Source organism: Seriola lalandi, unplaced genomic scaffold (assembly GCF_002814215.2).
Source record: "Seriola lalandi dorsalis isolate HSWRI2012SDOR001 ecotype SW California unplaced genomic scaffold, Sedor1 jcf7180002054976, whole genome shotgun sequence".
In the NCBI taxonomy this organism is placed as follows: Eukaryota; Metazoa; Chordata; class Actinopteri; order Carangiformes; family Carangidae; genus Seriola; species Seriola lalandi.
In genome coordinates this window covers 148967-174943 of record NW_019525526.1, presented here as the reverse complement: position 1 = coordinate 174943, position 25977 = coordinate 148967, and the positions used below count along the sequence as shown (strand labels likewise).

The 25977-nt window shown below is 43.5% G+C and overlaps 1 protein-coding gene across 5 annotated transcripts in view; it reads left to right on the top strand.

Moving 5' to 3' along the window:
- The window catches only part of fgfr3 (fibroblast growth factor receptor 3), a 76351-nt gene that overhangs the window by 19894 nt on the left and 30480 nt on the right, over window positions 1-25977 (top strand). For 3 of the 5 annotated variants that reach the window (XM_087171098.1, XM_087171096.1, XM_087171097.1), the window contains exons 3-5: window positions 8743-9006; window positions 12108-12173; window positions 22979-23148. In XM_087171098.1, the coding sequence (XP_087027224.1) occupies window positions 8743-9006; window positions 12108-12173; window positions 22979-23148 (500 nt within the window). The remainder of the gene's footprint in view (window positions 1-8742; window positions 9007-12107; window positions 12174-22978; window positions 23149-25977) is intronic. The other 2 variants (XM_087171099.1, XM_023396370.2) reach the window with 1 other exon arrangement.

Genomic DNA, 25977 nt, shown 5'->3' with positions numbered 1-25977 from the left:
GGGGGGCTGGCACAGGCCGGGGCGGGATGTTTAGAGGTAACGTCTATCTTTAACTTGATTTTAGGGGCTCTTTTGATAAAGGGCGGCTCAGCTCGGCAAAGAATGGAGGCAACAAGCTGGGGAAACCCTCTCTCCCTCCCTCCTCTCTCCTCTTTTCTCCTCTCCTCCCTTGATCTCCGCCGAGCCATCCCTCATTTCTCTCCATCTCCTCCTGGCAAGCTTCTCCGCAACGGTGTGAGGTTGTCAGGCTGGCCCAGATTAAGGGCATTGTCCGAAGGTATTTACATCCGGCCAAACCATATTAAACAGAGATTAGGGGCTTTCACTGCACATTGCAAAAAAACGAAGGAGGTAAAAAAAAAAAAAAGAAGAAGGGGAGGCTTTTCCAGGACGAGCAGGATTTACAATTGGCATAGCTGTGAAATGGAGGAAGAGAAATGTGCTCTTTATGGAGGTGATGGTTGTTGTTGTGATGGTGGTGGTGGTTGGAGGGGGGAGGGCTGCACAGATCCTGTTTGAAGGTCATGTGATGCTGGCTTGTCTGAGGGGGTGTTGAGTGTGCCAAACAGTTGGCAGCTGGTCCAGTTTTTCAGCGTACCGTACGGAAGCAAAAGAATCTGTTGGTGGGACACAGCGAGCAGACGACGCTGCGGAGGACGTCTCGGCCTGAACCTGCCTGTCTGTCTGCCTGTCTGTCTGTGTGTCTGCAGCTCTTTGCTCTTAATTTTGTAGCTCTGTTCCATTTTCAGTGTAAAGAGGGTTAATGCTGGGACTGAAAGTGAGTGATGGGTTAAGAAAGAGTCAGACAATCAAACAGGTTGTAAACAAATAATCTAATCAGGAGAATTAGTGGAAATATTTTGAGCGCGCACATTTATAATTTTACCTCCAAATACAGTGATTTAGGAAATGGTGCTACTTAGCTAACTGTTTGTTTGCTCGCTACTAAGTAACTACTAGTTACTTATTACTTAGCTAGCTCACAAACAGATAGCTAGCTAGGTAGCAAAGACTAAGTAGTAAGTCTTTATTGGACTGGTCTGGTTGACATTAATGTCTCTGATGATTTACTGGCTCTTGAGCATCAAAGTTAATTATTTTAGTTTTGTTAACTCAAGGTCCACTTACTAGCTTTTTCAACCCATTTCACCGTCTTCTTCAGCATCAAACACACTTATGGTTGAAAACTCAAGAGTAACTTACTGAGTGAGTGTGGGGCTAAGATTATTTTGATAAATAATCCATAGCTGTCAATCATTGCACTTCAGCAGAATTTATCAAGGCTCATCTTAAAGCTCAGTATAAAACCAGTCAGTGGCCATGTTTGCAGACTTTCCAGATGTCAGCAGTTGTTTTTGTATATATGTAAAACAGAACTATCATTTAAGTTCAATATGAAATTGACCCGCATGTGCACAGACGTCCTGTACACACCCACATACCGTCCTCGCTCCCGGCTCCACACACATGCTCCCCAATTGGCCGTGAGCGATTGCCAAAATGTGGAAAGTATTTGCTGTCCCTGTTCAAAAAGGAGTCCGGTCTTTTTCAGCAGTAGAAGCAAACAACTAATTACCTGCAATAAAAAAGGCCATTTGTCGCTGAATTTCCTGCCACTGGTTTGGACTGCAGATGTTGGAGACGTGGCCCAGTTCTATTCGTTACTCGGCGTGGTGAGGAGAGCTAAACGAGGGAGCTCGATAAAGACGAATGTCTCCCTCGCCCATCTGGAATCTATCACTTTCAAAAGCAGTTGAAACACAGATATGGTTTAAAAAGGTATGTGTTGCTGTTTTTCTACCAGACTCAATAAAAGTACCTGTTAAACCGCCTTAAAGAAAGAGAGTCCTGTAATCTCTGACTCTTTATGATCCTTCTCGCCGGCCTGTTTAAACCTGCGTGGATGCTGCGTTATGCAAAGCAGCGCGGCCGAACAAGAAGACGTCATTCTGAGCCAGCGCCATAAATCAGCCTCCAGAACCAGCAGGAAGTTTTAAGGGATGGTAATAAATTGGCAAAACTTTTTTTTTTGTTGTAAATATTTCAGATATTACTGAAGACCCACACGTTTAGTGTTTTCTCACAGCAGAGATGAAAGTCTCTGTTTTTGTCTCCTCCAGAGAACAAAATGAATTCATCAAACTCCCACCACACTGATGCTGCAATTTGGCTGTTTACTGACAGATGTGAAATTCAGAAAATACCCTGCTGACTCTGAATTTTAAAGAGGGCTACACGTCTAGAAACATCATGCACACCCCCAAATCTTTTAACCTCCTAGGACCTGGCGTGGAAAATGTGGACCTCACATTTTGGGTTCTCTAGACCACAATACTAACTTTTTCTCAACAAGGGCCTGGTGACCACATATGAGGATATTATACTGCCACTCAGTAATCGAAATTTAAAACTAATGTCCTCATATGGGGACATCATTTTTCTCAGGTCCCAATCAGAATAAAGATCAAAGAGAAATTAAAAATGCACGCCATGCAAGAGTTCGGGTCTTAGGAGGTTAAGCAACCTTTTACACATGGAGTGTAGGTTCAGAGTCGCCTCATTTATCTTAAATTTAAAGTGGATTCTCCCATTTTTACCCCACACAAACCTTAGTGTCAAACGCTTAAAGATATGTTCAAGACGCGCTAACAAAGCAGAGACAGAGGAAGCAGATTGGTAAATTGTGCAACTGTTGCTTTGCTCTTAAATGAAAAAGAACACAAATTTACACACAACCAATGTGAAGCTGCTTCAAGGCTGCACAGTCTTTTACATTTGACATATAAAAATGAGAAAATACCTCAGATTTCTTAACCTGAATTTGGTTCTGGATCTGTATCAAAGCACTCAGTTTTCACAATAAGTGCAAAAGCTCATGAAAAAATATTGCAATTTTGACAAAATCTTACATTACATTACGCTAACCACAAATCACGTGTTCCTTAGCCCATGCAGGGCGAGAAATTCTATCGATTTTTAATTAAAGCTATTGACGAGGACCCTGGACGTCCTTGGTGGAAGTATCAAAGCACACTTGTATATGCATTTAAAAATCATAGGAAAAGTCTGTGTTTTTAAGCACTAAAACTCCTTCTAATCGTCTTTTACGATACAAAAAGTTGGAATTTCAGCAGGTTTATTGAGCTAAACGTCATCCGGGTTCCCTCCCGTGACCTGATACAGCGGCGGCCATGGCGACAGCTCCTCGGTCTGGTCTACACGCCTTCCTGTTCCTCCAGGATCTCTTATTCAGTCCTTCAGTGTGTGTGTGTGAGTGTGTGTGTGTGAGTGTGTGTGAGTGTGCATTAGAGAGGGGAGAGAGAGGCAGGCGTGGAAAGGCTTCCCACATAAAGAGGCCTTTTCATCCCTGGGGCCGCAGTCTGCCGCCGGCCCCTGGAGAAGTTTGTAGAGGATAAATAAACCTCTTCAGACGCACAGAAAAGATGGAGTCTATAAGCAGCGCATTAACAGATAGCGCCGCCGCAGTATCTCAAAGAGAGACTTTATATGATTCTGAAGGGCTATTTGTTATGATATTGAGCCGAGAGGGTAAGAAGGGCCAGAAGGGCAGGGGCCTCTTGATTTATGGAGTGACCATCCACCCCAACACACACACACACACACAGACACACACACACACTGTTCCTCGTTTACAATCACAGACACATGCACACATTTGTACATATCCGAACCCACATTCACATTTACACACACGCTCAAAAAGTACATATCACACATTGCTTCCAGCTGGCCCCAGGTTCCGGTGAGAGTGCTCCCACCCCCCTTCAGACACACACTCTCCCCCACACACACACACACACACACACACACCAGGCAGGCCATAGCGCACATATGCCGCACCGGACGAGGAAACAGCAGGAACGTCTAGATGTTGATATCAAGTTGGACGCCACCGGAGCGCTGCAGCAGAGCTTTCATTTATCTGCTTTGTCAGAACCACTTCAGGTCTGATTTATTCATGAAGCGCTTTTATATCAAACAGGTCTGTCATCAAGTGGCTCACGGAGAATAAAGAACATAAAGACGAAAAGATTTATAATGACAAATGATCCGAGACGAAGCCTTTGAATTTGTGTTTTTTAATCCCACGGCACAAAAATACCTACAGGAATTTCTCCTGGTGGAAGAGGCACGCACTCGTCTTCTGCTTTATTTATATTTGCAGCAACATCAGGCTCTTATTTAATATCTGACATGTGGCCCACTGCTAATTAGATGCAGATTCTTCTATTTTCTTGTTGTCTTTGTTCATTTAATTGTTTCTTGCAAAGTAATTCTTTAAAAATGGTCAGAGCCTGGCTTAATAGATTTCAACGCAGACACATTTTCAGCATTTTCTACTTGTATTTGAGACTTTTGTAGTCCTGTAATGTTGTAAAATGCTGCTTTGGAGCCTTTTTCATTAGATGATTAGACATTTTTGGCATGATAATAGTTAAAAATTGCACTTGTTGGCACCTTGTACCTCCCTTTATATAAAACCCTAAATTGAATAATGAATCTTTTTGAACTGAAATTCCCAGGAATTAATCACATGCATTAAAGCGTCTTTAAGAGCATGTGTTTCTGCATCTTTACCACAACTGAAGGACTGTGAGAATTAGTCAGATTAGACAGATCACACATTGAAAAGCTACAGTTCTGTCTGAAACATCGTTGCTGTGCATGTGACAACAACAGCACGGTTGTTGTTCCCGTTTTAATTTGTTGCTGTGTGACTTAACTGCCGTATGAAATATGCAAAGCAGCTGTGTGAGCAGTTTGGAAGCTTCAGATGTGGTTTTAGCAATGGAAGGAAAACCAGGTGCCTTTTAAATTCACTGTTCAACCTGGTGAATGTAAATCCACGTATAGGAATAATGTTGTACTGTTCATATTGTATACTGCCTCAGAAGTAGGGACGAACCGAAACTGAAATGTTCCTGCAGTCAGCATGAAGGTGAAGTTTGTTTCCAGGTCACATATTTTACACTTTCCTGGTGTTTTATTTGAAGTTTTGATATAATAAGAAGATTTAAGAACCCAAAACCATCTCAGTGTAGTTTTACATCTCCTCTCTCAGGCTTCTCTCTGGAGCTCTAGTAACAACAGGTTGGTGAGCCAATCAGAAGAGAGGAGGCTCTTGAGCCTCTCTTCTGATTGGCTGACTGTTTTCTGAGCGATTAAATAAAAAATATAGCAGATTTGAGGAAAACACCCAGAGAAACCAAGGCGGGATGGTGTGGCTGGGCTTAGCATGGCTGAGGGTAGTGACTGCTTTGTTGTGACATCACAAAGTTACAGAAGTCCTGACGGCTGGTTTTAAGGCTCAGTTTCTGAATACAGGCTGTGTGCATTTCTCTGTGGACTGAGGCTTTGATACTTTCACAGTATTAATATAGAACCTAGACCTGCTTCATGATTTTATAAAAACACCCTGAAGTCTCACTTCATACAATATGGGACCTTTAAGGTTCCTTCAGGTTGCTTCATTAGGTTTCACTGTCAGATGCAGGGAAGCACACAGGAGAAACTGGCCCAGGTTGATTTCAGTCTGAACTCAAACTGTACTTCATCTTTACTCACATGCAAGTGAAGGTGACTGACTAACTCCCCGTTTCACATTCACTCACTTCCACATGTTCTCACCTGCGAACAACCACAATCCACAACCACACTTTTTTAGGAATTTAGAAAAGCTCATTCGCTAATTAGGAATTGCTCTCTTTGCACATTTCTCTGTGACACACTCACATGAGTCCATTTCAAAGAACTGTCTCCTGTCAGGTTGATCAAACCTGTGACCTCACGTTACAGGGCTTTCCCCCCGAAAGCTAAAACAAGGCCGCTACAGTCTCCACTAAATCTGTCCTGAAAGGTTGTGCGGTGGCACACAGTGAAGCCTTTCAAACCAAATCCAGTTTTATTCAGAACAGCTTTTTTTTTTCCACACTCACATTCAAATCTACATTTCAAAGTGCAGGATCTGAAGCAGAAACAGATATTTTGTCATTGACGCTGACCAGAAAAAGGGGGCTTTGCTCTGTTGTGTGACACCTGAGACATGGAGTTATTTTTTCCTGTTTTTTTCTTCTTTTTTTTTTAATGTATGAGGGATATATCTTTGTTTTGTTTTGTTCTTTCAGTAAATTGCATTTGTTTAGCCTCCGGCGGCGTTAACATCCGAGCATTGCACAAATGTTCTTCCTATCTGTTTTCCCTGGATCAAAGCAAAATAATTTCTTTTTACAACAAGATCACTATAAAATGCACTGCCTTGCTTTGCTGTTAACAAATCCTAATTAAATTAGCTGTAATGTCAGATTCATAAAGAGGCTTCAAGTAAATTGTAGAAATGTAGGGAATATTAACAGATATTTCATGTCAAAGTAAAACGTGTTTAAAAGGCGAATTTGCACTTTTCACAATTCAGAATACTGGCTGATATTTAAAGGGCTAGTTCACCTAGTTTTTAAATTTAAGACATGATAAAACTGCATGGTTAGACACCATCAGGTGTAAGTGAGACATATGGGTGAACTAACACTTTAAACAGGAAATATGTGCCTAATACAAAGAAGCAGTTCCAGTCAAGCCTCGGTGCTGCTGCGTTCAGAGCTGCCAGGGGAGGTTGTGCTCGAGCGTTCAGGCCCCATAAAGCCAAAGTGAGCTATGAGTCTCTGGAGATTATTATATCTACCTCATAAAGCCCAGTTCCCCATGTTTAAGACCTGAAGATATTCTAAGACCTATTTCTTTTTCTTCCTTTTCTCTCACAGAGGTCATAAGTAATACAAGAAAGTAGCGAGTCATTCATGCTGGGTTTAAATTTATGCTCTCTGCACCGTCGCCTCACTGTTTCTCTTCTTTTTTCCTGAATGGGTCTTTTTGTTAGAAAAAAAAAAAAAAGTGTTGTAAATATCGTTGTCAAAGCCGGAGGCCACGCAGAGAGGCTGCACAGCCACGTTAAGCACATTATTGATTTAACATCTCCACTAGTTTTAATGGGTGTAATAAGACAGAGAAAACAATTCACAACTCATCTATTCAGTTCACTTTATTTAAGAAAAACCCTTTCAGGCCTGAGTTACTTTCTTGCTCACATGTGTATTTCACTGCACACATGTAGCATGCAGAACCCATTGACTTAAGCATTCATTATTCATTCATTATTTCATTATTTTAGTATCTCCATGTTTGGGGATTTTCATCACTGGTGCGAGGGAGTATTTTCTCTACCTGAAGAGTAGTTCAGGATTTTGGGTTTTGATGATGAGCAGACATGCAGACATGTCGCAGAGGGACTTTTGGCGACGTTACCTGCCGGTTCACCCGCATAAGCAGCAGCTCCGTCTGTCTGCGAGGGCTGCGTTCGTCTCCCCGGCTGGTGTTCGTCTGCACCGACAGCCTGCCTCACACTGAAAGAACGCATCTATAATTTAGATCACCTATTATGTATTCCCCGTGAAGATTGTCTCGTCTGGGCTGCCGCTGATTTTCAACTTTGCCTCTCAACTCCAATTTTCTAATCTCAGTTCGAGGCTTTCTGCGAGAAAGAGGGAGCTGCGTTCACGTTCGCTGCCTGTCAGCGAGCCTCCGTAACGCTGCTGCCCTCTCAGCGGGTCAGCAGTGGGTGTGTTTGCCATCATAAATCACGCTCTTAACACACCTCATTCAGTGTTTCCCATGGGTGGGTGGGTGTGCGTTTGTGCGTGCGAACAAGCGCGTGTTGTGTACTCTGTTGCCCGAGCAGCTCGTTCAAAGGCTTCAGCTACACTCCTGCATATGTGAAAGTATGCAGGCAGTTGTGTGCTCATAAGTGTCCTTGTGTGTGTCCTTCTTCTGAATGGTTGCCAGACCGACCAGAGTGTGCATGAGGTTGTGTGTGTGTGTGTGTTTCTCCCTGATGGCAGTGATGTGTAATTGAGGTCGGGATGAGAAGACACCTCTGATGGAGGGACGGGCGGAGACACAAGGGGACCCAGTGTTTATATATATCCAGACGTGTCCTTCCATCTTTCCTCCGTCCTCAGCGGAGGCCGGCATCCTTAGTGGAGCCAGTAAACATGTTGATTTTTCCCTGTCTCTGACCAAGCTGGCACACGGAGCTCCTGGAGTAAATGAGCTGGTGTTTGACAGGGAAGGTTGAAGGGGGGGGAGGTGTCCATTCCCACACAGCCCAGATCTGTCGTCTTCTACATGCTGGAATAAAAAGTCTTCCAGAGGCAGATTAGCCGATAGCTCGCCAGTGGGTCGGTGGTTAACTGAGAAAAATCTATGACTCTTAACAACATGGAGGAAAAGGGAAGAGGGTGTTTAAACAAAATATTAAACTCTTATTTATTATGATAATACAATCTATACCTGTGGGGAGTTTTTCTACAGTAATTATTATAATGTGTATTTAACAGGCTGCTACAAACACTCAATTTCATTGTTGATTACTCTGTTGTTTAATTCATTTATCAATCATTTACTTCATAAAATATAATCTCTAAGTCAAAGTATCTCATCATACAGATATAAAGATGCAAGTCTTCACATGTGAGAAGCAAGATGAGAGAATATTTGGCATTATTACTTGATTTATTCCCATAATTTATCTGTATATTTCAGCCATTGTGACGTAAAGCATTTGAATTAAGATGTATTCAAAGATGTGGTCAAAATCTGAACACAGATTTAAAATCATTCATTAAGTTCTTTTCTCATGAACCACTATTTCTTTCTCTTTGTGTGCAGACTCTGTGTCCAGCGAGACAGCCTTCCTGGAGGACTATGTTCTGGGCATGGGGGACACACTGGAAATGTCATGTGACCTGGAAGACCACTCAGAGCCCGTCGTCTGGTTCAAAGACGGCATAGGATTGGCGCCGAGCAACCGGACACGGCTGGGTCAGAGGATGTTGCGCATCATCAACGTGTCGTACGAGGACTCGGGCGTCTACTCGTGCCGGCTCGCCCACAGCAACACGCTGCTTAGCAACTACACCATCAGGGTGACAGGTGAGAGGAAGTTGCTGTGTTCACAACTAACGTCACTCTACTCTAACAACCATAACCTTTGATCAGGTGTCATGTACGTGGAAATTACTTCAGATTAAGGCGTCACAAGCCAGTAAAAGTCAGCAAACACTGCATTTCCAACAAAAGCAAAGTCACTGTTTCCTCTGCAGCGATGCGCCTTTGCACCAGTATGCTGCTGAATTCACCATAGATTAAATGCTTTGTTGCATGCTGCAGGATGCAAGTGTAAAAGTGTAAGAGATACGAATCATATTTTCAGTGACGGTGCCCTTTAAATCTGGGACATACTCATTTTAAAGCCACTTGAGTCACTACGAGAGCTCGAGTGGAAACCGACTCTTTGGCTGCACGCTGTGGAGCTCTCCGCAAACTGACCTGCCTTATAGTTTTTCAGTCCGTCTGACAGACAACCGAGAATCAAAGTATTTCCTATCAGTAAACACGGTTGAGCAGTTACAGCAGTGACGTCTCAACATGACAGCATTTCAGAAGAAAACAATGAACACTTAGCTCGGGAGGAAAGTTCTATTATTCCTTCCTTCTGCTCGGCTTCAGCTCCCTGTTAGCTACATGCACACACACACACACACACACACACACACACACACACACACACACACACACACACACACACACACACACACACACACACACACACAAACAGCATCATACCGGTATATGTTCACCGGCTGACACCCGGCCAGGTTTCACACAGATTCCTCCTGCTGATGCGCAGTCGAAGGTGAAATTAATTATCATATGAGGGAACGTTTTCAACAAGTGTGTGATGCACAATGAGCTCTAATAGGAATGTAGGAGGGGCGGGGGTGGAGCTGTTTGGGGGTGGGGGGGGCAGAAGGGGAGGGGGGCAGTAGCTTAACAGTCGGGCGGCTTTTCCCGTAAAACTCATGGACACCAGCTGAAACTGTTATTGACAACTAATTAGAAAGCAATTAGCGCAAAACATTTCATCATTGAAAACAGATGGGGTGGCAAGAAATGAGAGAGTTCACCCGCTCTCAACCCACCCCCCGTCCTCCTCACACACACACACACACACACACACACACACACACACACACACACACACACACACACACACACAGATGCATGTGTTTGGCTGCAAGCCGGGAAGAAAATGGCCTTTTCCAGGACTGATCAGACATGGACAGCCTCTCCTCATGGACCCACATATCAGCTCCAGTCTGCAGGAGGACACATTCACACAACGCACTCCCCACACCACTTTATAATTTAAAATGAACAAACCATCCATCTCTCCAAGTCGTGCTCAGCTTGTGAAATCGGATTTTGTTTTCTTTAAACAAGTGCAAAAATTGAGGTGCGAGAACTGCTTCTGCTTCCAGCTCAGCTCAGCATGTTTCATGAGTAAAAACCACACGGGAAGCGAATTCATCGCAGCCTGTTGTCAGACATTTTCATATCATTTTAACACTCATGTACATGTTTAAATTTCCTATAAAGTCAGAATTTTTACAGTATGTGGCGGCAATATCCTGTTCTCCCCCCTGCCGAAACCGCCCGTTCTCCTCCCTCTACTCTAAACACAGCCTCAGCTCCATCTAAAACACACACGGACTATTGTGTTTTTCCTCAAATATTTGAGTAAGGTGTCAGATATTTAGGAGCAGTATCAGATTTAGCACCTGGACGGCGTCCAGACAGCGGAAAGCAGCCAGATCATATTGTACACACACACAGACACACACACACACGGTACACGTGTTGGAAACAAGAAGCTGTAATGTGAGGAGATGAAAGAAGTTATCTGCATGCTGAAGTGAATGAAAATGAACAACTTCTCTGTTTGGAGACTTTGCAGATGCAACACAAATTCCTCAGTGTGTTTTGGAGAATTGGCCGTGGGCAAATTCATCTTAGATCAGGTTTAAGTAAAGACAGTTAGCATGTTAGCATTGTTATTGTGAGCATGTTAGCATGCTAAGACAGTTGACATTAACATTATACAGACTAAACATCATGTTAGCATTGTTATCGTGAGCATGTTAGCATGCTAAGACAGTTGACATTAACATTATACAGACTAAACATTAACATCTTAGTATTGTTATTGTGAGCATGTTTGTTAACAATAATTAAAATTCAGAGCTCATCCAGACTGTAATGTGAGTCAAACTGCCTTCTTTCTGCTGAGCTGCAACACAATAGTAGAGTGTTGTCATGGACTGAGGTGTCGGATAATAGAAAAAAAAAAACCTGCTAGTCAGGAGTTTCAGGAGCAGTTTTAGCTCGCTGGGGTTGTCAAGGTAACAGCTGGCTCTCATTAACAAGACCTGTGGAACTGAACCAGAAAACTTCAAGGTCAGATTGAAAATAATTACAGAGCAGCCGCGAAAATGTGTGATACAGCAAATCTAAACAGTCGTATCTGTGGCCGAGAAGTAATTAGATGTCATCTGACACGCTAACTGTTAGCAAGAGTTAGCGTCAGCGCGCGTTGCAAAGATATGGCTAGAAACAGTTGTTTTTGTATGTGTCTCTGTGTGTCTGTGTGTGTGTGTATCCCCACATGTGCACTCACACACACTCACACGAGCGTGTCGCAGCAGCAGCACTAATGACCCTCTCATTTGTACCGTCTGTGGAAATGTTTGGGTTGTAATATCTGAGAGAGCTGCCACGCTACAGAGAACTGTGGACTCATTCATGAGTTTCTCAATGAGCAGAGTCAGTTTTAACATGCATTCATGCATACATGTGTATGTGTGTGTACATTTGTCTAATCATACTTGTTTTTGAACACACACCATTTAATCTCCACTGGGCATTTAACATGCACAGAATTCCTGCTTTTATTTTTAATTTATTTTCTTTGTTTTTTTTCCCGCACTCTCTTTAGTTTTACTCTTGCACAAAATAAATGATGTGGTACAAACTTTCCAGATGTATTTTTTGACTTATCTGATGGCTGACACGGTTCAAGTAGTCTGAGGAATATAGAGATTTTATTACATAGAAGAAGTTGCTTCAGACGAATGAGGGCAGATGCAAAATAAGATGTTTAATATTAATTACACTGTATTTGTCTTTCTTTTAAGATTCTCTGTCGTCTGGTGATGATGAAGACTATGATGAAGATCCAGAAGATGCAGGTAATGCAAATGGTGAATTCTTAATTATCCTTTTTTTTAACCACACCACAAAGGTTAAACACTGTCATTTGCTTTTAGTTAAGTGGTGTTTTGGAGCCAGCGTTTTCAGATCATGATAAACAACCTTGTGTGACCTTTTGTGAATTAATGAATGAATGAATGAATGAAGGAGATACAACAAAGAACAGAAAGGATGGGTTTATTGAAAATGCCATTTCACCAGCCCTCACTATGGTAGCTCTGTCTCTAACTTGGAAAGATGCCTAAAAGTTCCATTGTTTATCCTCATCAATAGACATTTTCAGAGATTTTACCACCTTTGTTTCTCCTGAACGTGTCAGTAGAATCACAAAGAGAAGAACAAAGCACCCTCCAGTCACATATTAACAGTATTCCTATCACATAAAACACCAGGCATTAATGTGTCCTGTCAAAAACACAACCTGAGTTCTGTGAAGGCAGCATGAACCACGTCGTTGAGCTTAACGAGCCGCACCTGCCACACACACACTGCTGGAAGGTGTTAACTGCTGCTAATGGGTCTGGGTTAAGAAGACACAGCTTTGTTTAAATGTTACTGTATATTGTTTTGCAACTTTATTTCCCTTCGATTGCAAAAGAAAAGATTTTTATTCCTATATGGGACGTATTAATATTAAAAGCTGTAAAGGTATAGATATGGATCCATCGACTGAACGAACCATAACCCCAACGCTTACTTAAAATGTCAGATACAGATTTATTTTGTCTTTTATTGGAGACCATAATTAGTTAGTATGAAGTACAAACAGCATATACAGAAGTGACAAAGCAATGGCACCCAGCAGGAATCAAGTGCAGTATAAATTAATTGAACAAAGTTAGAAAATTCCTCAAGCAGGCATTTAATATAAATGTAACTTAGTTTGATTACCTGACTGCTATTTAATTTTAAAAAATTATAAACATAAATGGACGGTGTAAATCGTTTTTTTCCAAACAAATCATGATACTTGCCTCCACATGGTTATTGCAAAGATTACAGACCATCTGATTCTTCATTAAGTCTTAATGTCTTCCAGTTACTTTCTGCCGCCAACCCTGGATTATTAGCAAAACTTGATAAGCAAGTGAAAAGTGCACCCCAGTGTTTGTGGTCTCCATGCATTATTTATGTTGTCAACATTTAATCTGCATTTTAGAGTTTGGGCTCATTTCACTTGTCGTGATAAAAAATGTTGTTTGTAGGAGCCACAAGGAAGTTGCTTTCACAGGCAACTTTGTGACAACTATTGGATTTATGCAGCTGATAGACTTACACGAGCACAATCTGAGTTTCATATCTGTGATTGGAATTATATGGCTCTTGTGTCTTCCTGTGCTCACATTAAAGCTTCTCCCTAGAGCTAAAAACTAAACGCCGCCGTCACACACATCAAAAGCCGGTGGTTCTCCGGCGGGGTAGCACCCCTCTCGGCGCTCTGTTGTGATGAGAGCTGCGTTGGCAATCGGAGACACGCGGAGTTCAGGTGCAGGTGAACAAAGAACAATGAGAGATGGCTTCTGCTGGCTGCGCACACTTTACACGCTCTGTTCTGTCAGCTAGCATGACTCCAGAGAGACAGAGAGCGTCTCCACCCCTCGGCGGGCTCTCGACCAGCCAGACGCCACACTGTGCCGCCTTTGTTGTATCGTACGGAGGGAGACAGCGGAGGGTGAGGCGCAGACAGTCAAAGGCAGACGAGAAAAATAACAGACATGAAATGATGGAAATACGGTGAAAGAGGAAGAGGTGACGGGATAGAAGTGAAGTGAGGGAGACAACAGGAAGCCAGACCGGGAAGCTGGGAAACTAACAGGAAGAAAGAGATAGATGTATGGATAGATTTAAGTTGATACAATTGATAAACACTAAACTTTCCAGTGAATTATATAACCATTTGCATACTTTGACAGTTCACAACAGTTCAAAGAAGAAAGATCCGATTAGACAAGTCTACATCTTGACAGTGGATTGCAGCCGTTAGTGCAAAACTGGAAAAACTGCCAGAAACATGCCAGCAGTGTCAAACAGCCCATGATATCTTGAACTAAATCCCAGAACCTTAACTGCTCAACAGGATTGCTGCCAGAAGCGAAATGTGGAACTGTTTCTGTGACGGAGTGACAGGCGGACGCCAAGCCGAAATCAAAGGCCCTTTGTAAACGTCACTACAAAGCTCCGACCAAATCAAGTATCGACGCACACTAGTAAAAAAAATACTGAGACTACTAAAACAGCACAAATGCCCCATTAATGTTTCACCCCGGCTCTTGTCATCCAGCTACAATCATTACATTTCAAGAGACAGATATTTGACAAGATGGGCTAGCACACAACAAAGACCGATTCTCATAACTAGAATTGTGCGAGAGTACTTACAGCTAATGGCTTTCTCAAGGACAAAGAAATCATCCTACAAAATAAAATCCCACAGAAAGGGAAACGCAACGAGCCCAGAATCAACTGCAACAGCTTATATGAAAAACATACTCTCAGACATACTGTTGAAAACCAACGCTTGTTACTCTTAGCGTGAACTATAAACTTAGTTCTCACTGAATCAATCTACGTTTGGGTCGTGGGGAGAGCAACAAGGAGACGGCTTCATCCGGCTAACGTGATCCACTTTAAGTTCCGCTTCCACAGTCGGACAAATGAACACCGACAACCGTCACTGCCTTAGATCATGTCAGTCCACCGATCTTAACCATCACTAACCTCACAGGAAAGATAATGTAGTTTAGAATCTAAATTAAGGAACAGAATACATTATGTATGTATTGTAGTTACCATTACTGCAATTATTCAAATTCTCTCAGTAAACCTGAGGTTAAGTACAACATAAATGTTATCATAAATAAACCTCATCTTACAATATCTTTGATCAAACATCGAGCTTGTTGTTGTTCTGGTGATCTGAGTGTTTTAAGATGCAGGCCCAGTTTCAGTCGGTCCAGGGACCTTGGTTGCATATCACACCCTATTTCACTCTTCCCCTCAGTTCCTGTCACTATCAAAATAAAGGTAAAAATGCCCCGCAGATATCTTAAAACGTGCTTTTAGTAGAGACATCACATTAAGCTGTTCGGAGCCAGATGCTGATGACAGAATGCAAAAAGAGCTCTGACAACAACAGACTGTCAAAAACATGCAACAACTGTTGGTAAAGCTGGTGCTTGGAATAAAAAATAACTGTAAAGTCTCAGCTACAAGTCAAGTAATCACTTCTCATTTTCTCATTTTACCGCTGTGAAACTTCCTGACTCAGCACTCAATGGTTCAAGTGCTCAGTCATTTAATAAACGCAGGAGTCTCTGCTAATGTCTCTTGTTTTGGTGATATCACTTTCAACATTTAATCTCTTCATTCTGCTCACTTCAGATGCCGCAGAATTAAAAATGTAATCTTGCCCCGTATTCATATTTGCCTTTTTCTTAAGGCACTTAGCTGACGCTCTTATCCAGAGAGATTATAGGGGGAAAAAAAAAAAAGCAGTAAAAAAGCTTCCTGTTGCTGTCTTTGTACTGTAAGTCGTTCTGGATAAGCTTAACGCCTGCAATGTAAAACCTGAATGTGTGTTGAATGTGCAGCTTTACTTCTTGGTGAAAGCCTGGAGTGTTTTCTAAACAGGCCAAAGTGGCAAAAGCGGCAGCGGCTTACTGCAGACATCCTGAATGCCAGTAAATAGCCTCAGACTGCCAGACTTAATCTCTGGATGTAAGTCTACCTCATGACATACGAGGCTCCGATTTCCTGGCCAAAAGGAGAGGGATTAGCCCAGAAACGCTAAACCCCTATCGCTGCTTAATGTCCGCTAAGCCACCGCTAATTAGCCGGCTGTAGCAGGAAGGAGCCATGTGACGAGCCACACAGCCAGACGGAGAGTCCCCGTCGGTGAGCGGAAGAGCATCCGCATCCACACGCAGAGAGGACAATAACTGAGATGTGGAGACGGTGAAAGAGTCAGGCGATTAATGAGGGAGAGGGAGTAGAAAACATTTGCTGACTGACAGGCAGACGGAGAGAGTCGCAGGGCGAGCGGAGAGAAAAGAGAAGATTTGAAGAGTTGAGTCACTCTGAGCCGTCGCTGGAGCTGCCAGTTGAAATGATGCTGCTGGCCACAGCTGACTGTTCTCAGAGGAGAGACAAACAGACAGAGAGAAAGACAGACAAGCTGCTGCAGTCATGAGCTCATTCTCCACCACCTCCAGAACGCGCTCAGCTGTCTCCAAAGGCCCTCTGGGGAGAGGCAGAGAAGATCTGCGCCCGCCCAGCAGCCACAGTAATTCCTGCGGAGACGACGCAGCGTATAAATGATGCTATCGACCAGATTGAGAGATTGACACCAGATTTTGTGTTTCAATTTTTTTTTTATTAGAGGAGAAAGACTGGTCAGCTGTGCAGTTTGCACTTAAATCTCGGGCACCTGCACCGAGTGAGCAGGTAAAGGTTGAGAGTGAATAGACGCGGACTTTCACAGAAAGGAACCAAACTGTGAGGTCAACATGTGGCATTTCTGTTCTGAAAGGCAGCAGAAAGGAAACCAAACGGGCTGAAGGAGTTGAAATTGAAACTGGTTACTGATAATAACATCAGCAAACAAGTCAAATCTCCCAACCCCAGAAAGGCCATCCTGTATTCATATAAATCACACATCAGATATGCAAAATAAACTGCACAAAATGTTTAAAAGGCCTGACTACAACTATAGATGTAATAATAATAATAATAATAATAATAATAATAATAATAATAATAAAATTGCAAATTAAGTGTTGAACTGAAATGAATGAATGAATATTCTTGAATCAAGGTGTCATCTTGAAATATTTAGAACAGAACTGTGGAAAAGTGAAATACTTTAAACAACGCATCAGTAAAAGAGCAATAGATTCACTTATGTGTGATGCATTCCTCATTTGCATTTGTCAGTAAAAAATATTTCACCTGTTTTGACTTGTAACTGTGCAGTAGTTCCCCCGCTTGGACCACTCTGTGCTCCGTGATGCAACACTTTCTATAGTTTCAAGACCAGAACCAATCAGCTGTGTTGGAGTCTGACAGACGAGCAAATAAAAAGGTCCGAGATGAAACCGTCATCCGCCCTCACACGATGAATATGATTTATTAAAGTGAGTACTTTTTGCAGTGTGGAAAGTGGCGTACACACTCGGAGGCTGTGTGAAGTGAAAGGGCAGTGTGTGTGTGTGTGTGTGTGTGTGTGTGTGTGTGTGTGTGTGTGTGTGTGTGTGTGTCGAAAGCGAGGAATGTTAACAGAGCCTAATCTGTGCTGTGCTGTGCTCCTGAGCTATGCAGCCTCCTTGTTTACCCTGGCAGGAGAGCAGAGAGCCGGACGCCGGGCCACGCTACGCTGCTCCGCAGCCGCCATTCCTCTGACTCTGTTTGCCTAGAGTCCCTGCAGGCCCTCCGGGGCAGCGCGCCTTCAAAGAGCCCCAGTGTAATCTGTAATGAAATCTGCCTATGTGCTCGCAGGCGTCAGCGAGGGCAAATTATACAATTACACAATTAGATGCCCCCCCCTCCTCTCCTCCTCCTTTTCCCCAGATCGGTGTCTGAGCGCTGAAGGGCCTTGTGCTGTGGCGATCAGCGCTGCAGCGTGTCCTGCTCCAGCTAATTGCTGTTGCACTAAAGTTGGGCCGATAGAGAGCCACAGTCACGCTCCTCCGACCTGCAACACAGAGCCAGAAGTCAGAGGAAAAGTGAACAGAGCGCTGCAGGGGTGTGTGTGTGTGTGTGTGTGTGTGTGTGTGTGTGTGTGTGTGTGTGTGTGTGTAACGGTAATACCTAGTCCAAATAAAAAGAAAATGCAAGCCAATCCTCTCAACCTGTTATTTTAATAACAGAAGTATTTAGAAAATGTTAATGTATCTGGATCTGGATCAATATACACACAGTGACAATCACGCAGTGCTTGTGCCAGACTTCTGTCTTTCAAGTTTAGTAGTTCATTAGAAAATATGGAAAAAGAAAAGAAGGTCCTGGAGCTTTACCAAAAACTAATGTTGTTTTGTGATTTGGCCCTTTGCCAAACTTTCCACCGAATTTCACTGAAATTAGTCACAATTTTGAGATACCCTATTTAATGTGCATTATCTCCAGTCTAATGCTACTCATCCCACTCCTGTCATCTGGTAATAACTGATGATAGTTTAGGATTATCGCTGTCTCACCCCACTCGACCCATTCAGTGGAGAAACAATATAAAACAATACAAAATGTCAATAATGAAGAGTGGCAACACATCTTAATTATAATATTCTGTCTAGTATGCTAACTGTTAGCGTTATCATCCAGGACATTTTGCACTGCTAGCATTGCTTGGTAAAAGCTAAACAAACAGTGTTTAATGAAGCTGGCTGGCTAGCTAGCTAACTGACATAGCATATAAATGCAGTCAGTGTATCATGCAATGAGAATGGACTAGTTCAACATCTTTAGCTTATATTTTGCTAGCTAGCAAGCTGGTAACGATGTCACCCTCAGTTTTTAAAAACGGTTAGCTGTTAGCTTCGCAGAGCGTATCTGCACACTTCATTGATGTTGTGCCAGCGCTGCTGAGGCAGATTTACTCTGTAGTCTCAAATGTAGTTATAAACAAACTAAAATAACTGGAGTTGCCTCATCTATCAACCTGGTGCCAGTCAGTCACATTCAGTCACTGTTTTGGCCGACGCCCAGGATGCTCGCTCTGCAAACCTACAGTCAGAGCGTGCACGCCGCTGCACTTCACTGAAGCAGTGTCATTAATAACTAGGGTTTCCTCAGTGTTACATACAGAACCTTTAAGTAGCAGCAGGTGTTGTTGTGTATGCTGACTTCAGTGTTTGAGCTCGGATCATGCCTCAGACTGTGCTACTGATCACAGCTTTGATGAGCGAACTGGGAGCTGTAATGGAATCCAGTTTCCCAGTAAACATACCAATGCGTGTGTGTTTGGAGGCGTGACAGCTTCTGTGCGTGTGAATGAGACATAACTCCGCCCAATGACTGACCTCTCCCTGTCAGTGATTTCTGCAGCCGCGCTTTGGAGTCTGTTATCGAACGGAAACCAAACAAACAGCCGAGCAGGAATACGGCCGTGTATTTTTAGGCTCCCGGAGCGACCCCCCGCCCGCCCCCCCCCTCGGTTAACCTCTGCAGCCGACAGGAGGACATGCACGGCTCTGTAACTGCAGAGCGGAGAGAGTATGTTACAGTAAACCACTTTCCACTCTAGTGGCTGCACGCAGGGCAGCGTTATCTGCTGACCCCCGTCCCTGCGGAGGTTTAGGGGGTATCTGCTCTGGGCCCCCACCTCCTCCTCCTCCCTCCTCCTCCTCCTCTTAGAAAATCCCACTCCCCTCTGCTGAGGAAATACCATCCAGCCAATTAGACACGGGATGGGATTCCTGTGTGTTTCTGAGCATATAGAGCAGGACTCCACAGTAAATCAAAAACACTCTCAAATCAAAATATCGACTGCTGTTGCTGAACTGGAAAAGGCTGAAATTTTTACTTCTTCTTAGAGTGGAAAGTGCCGGTATCAGCTTCCTGAAGTGAGCTGTTCAGAATCCACAGAGCCAACAAATCACACTGTTAAAGCAATATTATATTCACTTTGCAGTCCAAGCTATTTCTTGTTTCTGTAATAACTTTGAACTTTGATCCTGGTTTTTGTTCTCTGCATTATTATCCCATTTTTATTGATTACCTGAAACATATTCTGTGCTTTCACAATTGCAAGCTGCAGAAAAAAACCCAACAAACTGGATTCACAGGTTAAAAAAATGGTTAAAATTTGTTCATATTAATCTGCTGCTTTTACAAAAATATTGTAAAAGAATGGATTAGCCTTAGCTATATTCCCTCAAAAACTGAGGGAGGTCCTTCTGCACGGGACAGGAATGTGGAGCACTTTCCAATGTCCCTGTGCAGACAAAAAGAAACCAAAAAACTAGCACCACCTTCAGACACTTCACTGCCAGAAAATCCAAAAAGAAGACATCACAGCTCTGCCCACTCTGTTTTACTGACAGGTGATCTCGTGCAGAAACAGAGCAGTTAGCACTTAGCAGCTAATGGTCAGCGGGTAAACCCCAGTGTCTGTGTGTTTTTGGGACAAAACCATGGCGAGCGCCCCCAGCTCAAGCTGAATCCACGCAGGTGTCTATTTTGGGTGAGAAACGTCATGGTGGCTGAAGGATCATCAGCCGGAGGAGGAAGGTGTTTTCAAGCCCACATGAGTTCAGGAGCAGCAGCAGCAAGAGGAGGAGGAGGAGGACCACACATTGGGAGAGAGACTGTTTAAAAACTCAGTGTGTGTTTCTGTTTGACCGAGTGTGTGTGTGGCTCATTACGATGCCAAGAAAACAATGTGTTCAGACTCCTTGGAGGATTGTCCCACGCTGCGCGCAGTGTCGCTCCAAATACGCCGAGACAGAGGAGACGCAGACAGAGAGAAGTAATGATATCTAACAGATATTTCCCTTTTAAGGTGGCAGCAGTTATGTGCGTGTGTGTGTGTGTGTGCGTGCATGTGTGTGTGGTTGCACGTGGAGAGTGTTTGTCTTTGCAAGCTGGGGAGTCTCTAACTCAAGCAGGGAGCAGTGTTCAGCTGCTCCATTAGAGTTTGTTAAGACGCACACACACACACACACATACACACACAGTTAGTTCAATAGAAGTGAAGCAACGTTTTGTTTGTTTGCTTTCTAAGAAGATACGTCTGTGTCTTTCATCACTGAACCTCTCTCGGCCTGCTTGTAATTACTGTGTAAAGCCGAAGCCAAAGTTTTATGGCAGGAGCCACAGAAGTGTGTGTCAGAAATATATCAGAGCAGCTCAGACATTATGATAAACAGACACACACACACACACACACACACACACATGTACGTGGTAGATCAGGGATAATCACAGACAGGTATTACATTTATATTTTCTGTGATTGACATCTCACCTGAGCTGTCCCGCTAAGATCAGCTCCGCCCACGTGGTGCGGGAGAGTGAGAGTTACTCTTTAGTGTGATAGCACACACTCACATGAGCGCACACAGACATACAGACAAGCCTCGGATATTGAGATGGTAATTAGCTCCTCTCTCTCTCCTCCTGCATTTAGAAAGTAAAAGAGACATCTGATGACCGGTCAGCCACCTCCCCAGCTTTTGTCCTGGGAAACACACACTCACACTCACACACACACACACACACACACACACACACACACACACACACACACTATATAAAGAGAGTGAGTGAGCCATGCATCAGTGCTCTCGCCCTCCACACCCACACAGCAGGAACAATAGGCCTCTCTGACTCGCTACTCTCCCTTTGTCCGTCGTCTTCTCAATACAACTCAATAAATCGCCCTGACAGGTTTCCAAACTCTCAGGATCTGATGATTCAAATGAACTCTTGCATTGTTAGCGGAGGGGGGGAGAGAAGAAGACGATAAGCTTTGTTTGACCCTCACGACGCTTCACACACACACACGTTTTGTGTCCTTTCAGCGTCTGTCAAGCTGTGTTTTACACCGTTTGCGCATCTTGAACTTAACTGTATCTCTCCGGACAGAGAGGTGGGATGGAAACGGGAGAAAGACCAAAATGTAAAAGGTCTCATGCCGACTGCAGCAAGTAAACATCCTGCAGAAACTACTGGATGTGTCCAAACTTCTTTTTACTGAACACCATCACAGAATCTCTTTTCAAAAGCTGCTTTTATATTTTTTTAGCTTTATAACTATAACCATGTAAAGTGTATCAGTAGTGTCTTCTACCAGTATGATAGGTATGATAGTCTCTGTAAATGGCCCAGGTACTGTATGTTGTTCATCAAGGCGCTGAGGGAAGACCTCCAGTGAAACCACAACCTCACATCTGTTCTGGCACAGTTCATAACTCGTACAATATGGACCAATTTGAAGACAGGGCAGAGGTACAAGTTGTCCCATCTGTGCCATCTTTTAGCAATTTCAAAAACATGTTACTATGAATTCCTGGAGGGTCTTTCCCCAAATTTCTATGATCTGAGAAAATGGAAAACTTATGGACGAATCGGTTCAGCACATCTTGGCAAGGAGAGTCAGACGGGTCAGTCACAAGAAATGACGACCTGAGATGTGACTCCCTAAAGTCTTGAAAGCAATAATCTCCAACCTTCAGTCAGTTTTATGAAAACACTATTAACAAAAGCTTTCAAGAGAAATGTTTTTAATGTTGTGTCATTTCAACAGTTTGGATTCAGACCTGAAAGTCTTGCATCTTGTATGATTTTGCTTTCAAAGAGTTGTTACTTGGTCTGGACTGACGCTGATAGACTCGAGACTTAAATTACATGACATTTGACATTAGACCCAGACTCACCTCAGGTGACTTGAAACTCGACCTGCAACCTGTTTCAAAGACTTGACTTGAGACGTCACTTGGACTGATCTGAAATGACTTGATATATGACTTGAAGACATGCTCAGACAGACACGGGACTTTGTCTTGAATGACTTTAGATCTGTCTTTAGACTTAACTTGAGATCCGTCTCAAAGGGCTTGATGCTTGACTTGTATCAAATGATTTGAGATGTACACTTTTCTTGAGTTACTGTACCTAAGATGTAACTTAAGTTTTGCCTCAAACGGCTCTGACGGACTCAAGACTTGACTTGGACTTGTCTCAAATGACTCGAGACTTGTCAGCGCTGCTTTCCATCCACCCATCCGTTAAATGTTATATCTTAGTAGTGATTTTTCCATGACTGACACGAGACCCTGTTTTTTGTGCGCCCCCTCAACAGAAGCTCCATATTGGACCAGGCCCGATCGGATGGACAAGAAGCTTCTGGCCGTTCCTGCTGCCAACACTGTCAAATTCCGCTGCGCCGCGGCCGGAAACCCGACGCCGACCATCCACTGGCTGAAGAACGGCAAAGAGTTCAAGGGAGAGCAGAGGATGGGAGGCATCAAGGTGAGAGAATTTAGCCTCAGACTTGTTAACGCCTAAAGGTTAAAGGAGCAGCGCGCTGATTTAGAGATTCAAATCCTCACACCAGCTCCGAAAGAATCTGCCTGGAGGAGGCGATGTTCAACGTGCCTTTTAGCAAGGCATCTTAATCCCCCGCTAGGCCAGTGGAGCTGCTGTGTGTCCATTAGTAGATCGCTGCGAGTGCTGCGATCGTCCCCGGTGTGAATTTCTATAAGTGGAAGAGTGTGAAGCGGAGTGCTGAAAGAGCGCTCATGGTCAGTGAATCTTCTCACGGTAAATAAAGGTCAGAAAACACGCCTCAGGGCCCAGCAGGATTCAGACCGAAATATATTTAGAGGCTCAAACTGCTGCGCTGAAATCAGAGTGGTACACAGATACGTGCGTGCTTGCGTGATAGCTCAGTGTTGACAGTAACACAGTGCAGCAAACAGCTGTTGTACTCAGTTTTGTCATCGGATTCACTCTAAACACTGGGCTCTCATGTGGAATGGCACTGCTTAAAGTAATAGGGCTTGGTTTACTTTTGTGTTCGTTTAATGGCCCCGAGCTGTAGGATTAAAAGACAAACGCGGTGCGGTAAGAACATTGGAATTCAAACAGTCAAAACGTGTGTTTTGGTTCAAAATAAACTTAAACTTAATGACATATAAATTCCAAAATTATGTCCAGAGATGTAAATCCTCCCGGGATCAGTCTGTCCTGCGTCGTACACTCTCTCCCTCTCAGTCGGCGCTCTGCCTTCATAAAGTGAGGACGAGGGGATTTACCTGTTAAGATTTAACAGTCATACTTGACCAACTTGCACAGTAAATAAAGTGAAACTGTTGTTTTGAGGAAAGTTTCCTCTGAGCATCGACTTCATTACTTCAAAACTTTCCACTTTCCGTACGTACTCTCAGATGAGCATCACTTCTTACAGTGTATTGTTATGTTGTTTTAAAGAGCAGTATTTTTGTAAACCAATTACATTAGCTATATGAGGACATTTCAACTCTGATCAAAGTTTAAGGCCAATCCCTTGTAGCTTTTCATGTGGCTCTGCAGCCCTTTCAGACAGTATGATTTTTGGTTTATTTTTTGTTTCCATAAGCTTCCCTTTCAATTTAAAGTCTGCCCTTTCACTACAACAAACGTCTCCCTTCCTGTTAGCCTGGTTTGTGTAGCTTTTTTCTGCACCGCTGGCTTTTGCAGCTGCCCACTGCAACCTCAGATGACAATTAAATGCTAAACCTTAGTGTAACGGTAGCACAAGTAGAGAAGAGTCTACTGACTCAGCTATGACTGCTACAGAACAAATTTACCTCAAGCTTGCTAACATTGGCAAAAAGAAATTGCCACCATAAGCAGCTGGTCATACCAGACCATGAGTGTACTGAACTAAGTGGTGATGCATTGTATTACCCATGACTTCAGTTGTTTATCTGTAAGAGCAGGGATTAGTATTAGGATTAGGTAATTAATTGCAGTAGAAACTTCAGCATCTGTAATAATGTCAGTGAGAATAAAGGAGGGAAAAGACTGAATTTAAAGTTTAATGTGATGACTTTACTTTGAAATTGCATCTTCTAACATCAACAGAGTTAAACGTGTGTCAGGCTGGAAGCGAGGCAGTGGGAGACACTTTCTTCCCCACCCCCCACCCTCCCAGTGGAGGTTTGGCATTTAAAGGGTTAAATGTAATGAGATCCTGCAGCTATTAACAGTTTACAGAGATCTACAACATCTGCTCCCAGCAGACCAACAGCAGTTGTCTCCCTCCCTCTGTCCCCACTCACACACACACACACACACACACACACACACACCTGTCACCAGCCCTCAGGACGCTCCCACTTGGACTGCAGTGGCTCCCCGATGACTTTTAGCGTGTTTAGTTTAGTGTGCAGGAATATTTGCTGATGATAAAGTCTAATCCCAAACTGACCGGTCGGAGCACTTTGATATTTATTCCGTCTGTTCGCCAAATCTCCGACTTCTCCCCCAGATCCCCGAGTGTCCCTGATCTCTGCCAAACGACTCACCAGCGGCGAGTTGAAAAGCACAATATAGATGTTTTTGTGGCGACTGAGGTGGTATTAAGATATTAACGTCAGCCCGATCAGTGTCATTTCCTCACGCTACACTGAACCTGTGCGGCGCTTTTATTTCCCTGAGCAGCAGTAGCCATTTTGTGCGCTCCCCTGCTTCAACACATGCTCCTATGGGATGATTGATATATAATTAGAGATTGATATGTGTCGCTGACGCTCCATGGTAAGACTCTGCAGAGTATGTGAGGTCCAGTTGGCCTTGTACTGTGTTGTGTCAGTGTGAGATGTGACACTATAAGTTGTCAACAAGCCACCGGGACAAATTCCTGTACATTTTCCGCTCCGTGTGGCGCAGCGGGTTTTGAGCTTGGCACCGGCCATCGCTGTGGGTTTAGTTCCCACTGTGGCCACCCAAGCTGAAAGTATAGGCAATCATGGTGCTGTAAGTAAGTGTCCAACCAAAGAGAAGATGTTATATTTGGTGGTGTTGGTTAACTTTGTCCTTTGTCTGCTCACATCAGTCTGACGTATTAAGACGTTTCCCTCCTTCTCTTTCCATTAAATAGTTCGTGTCTCACCCTCCGTCCCTCATCGCTTTGATGTCTGTGAATTACAACTTTGTTCCCGTATGAGTTAAGATTTCACCACCTTGTTCCTCTTATTTGGAGCATGTGCAACTTCCTTAAATTCCTAAATCATAATGACCATGGAATGAAAGTAAAAATACGTTCTTCTCTGTGTCTTTATTGAGACATTATCTCTTGCCCCTCCACCCACCCTC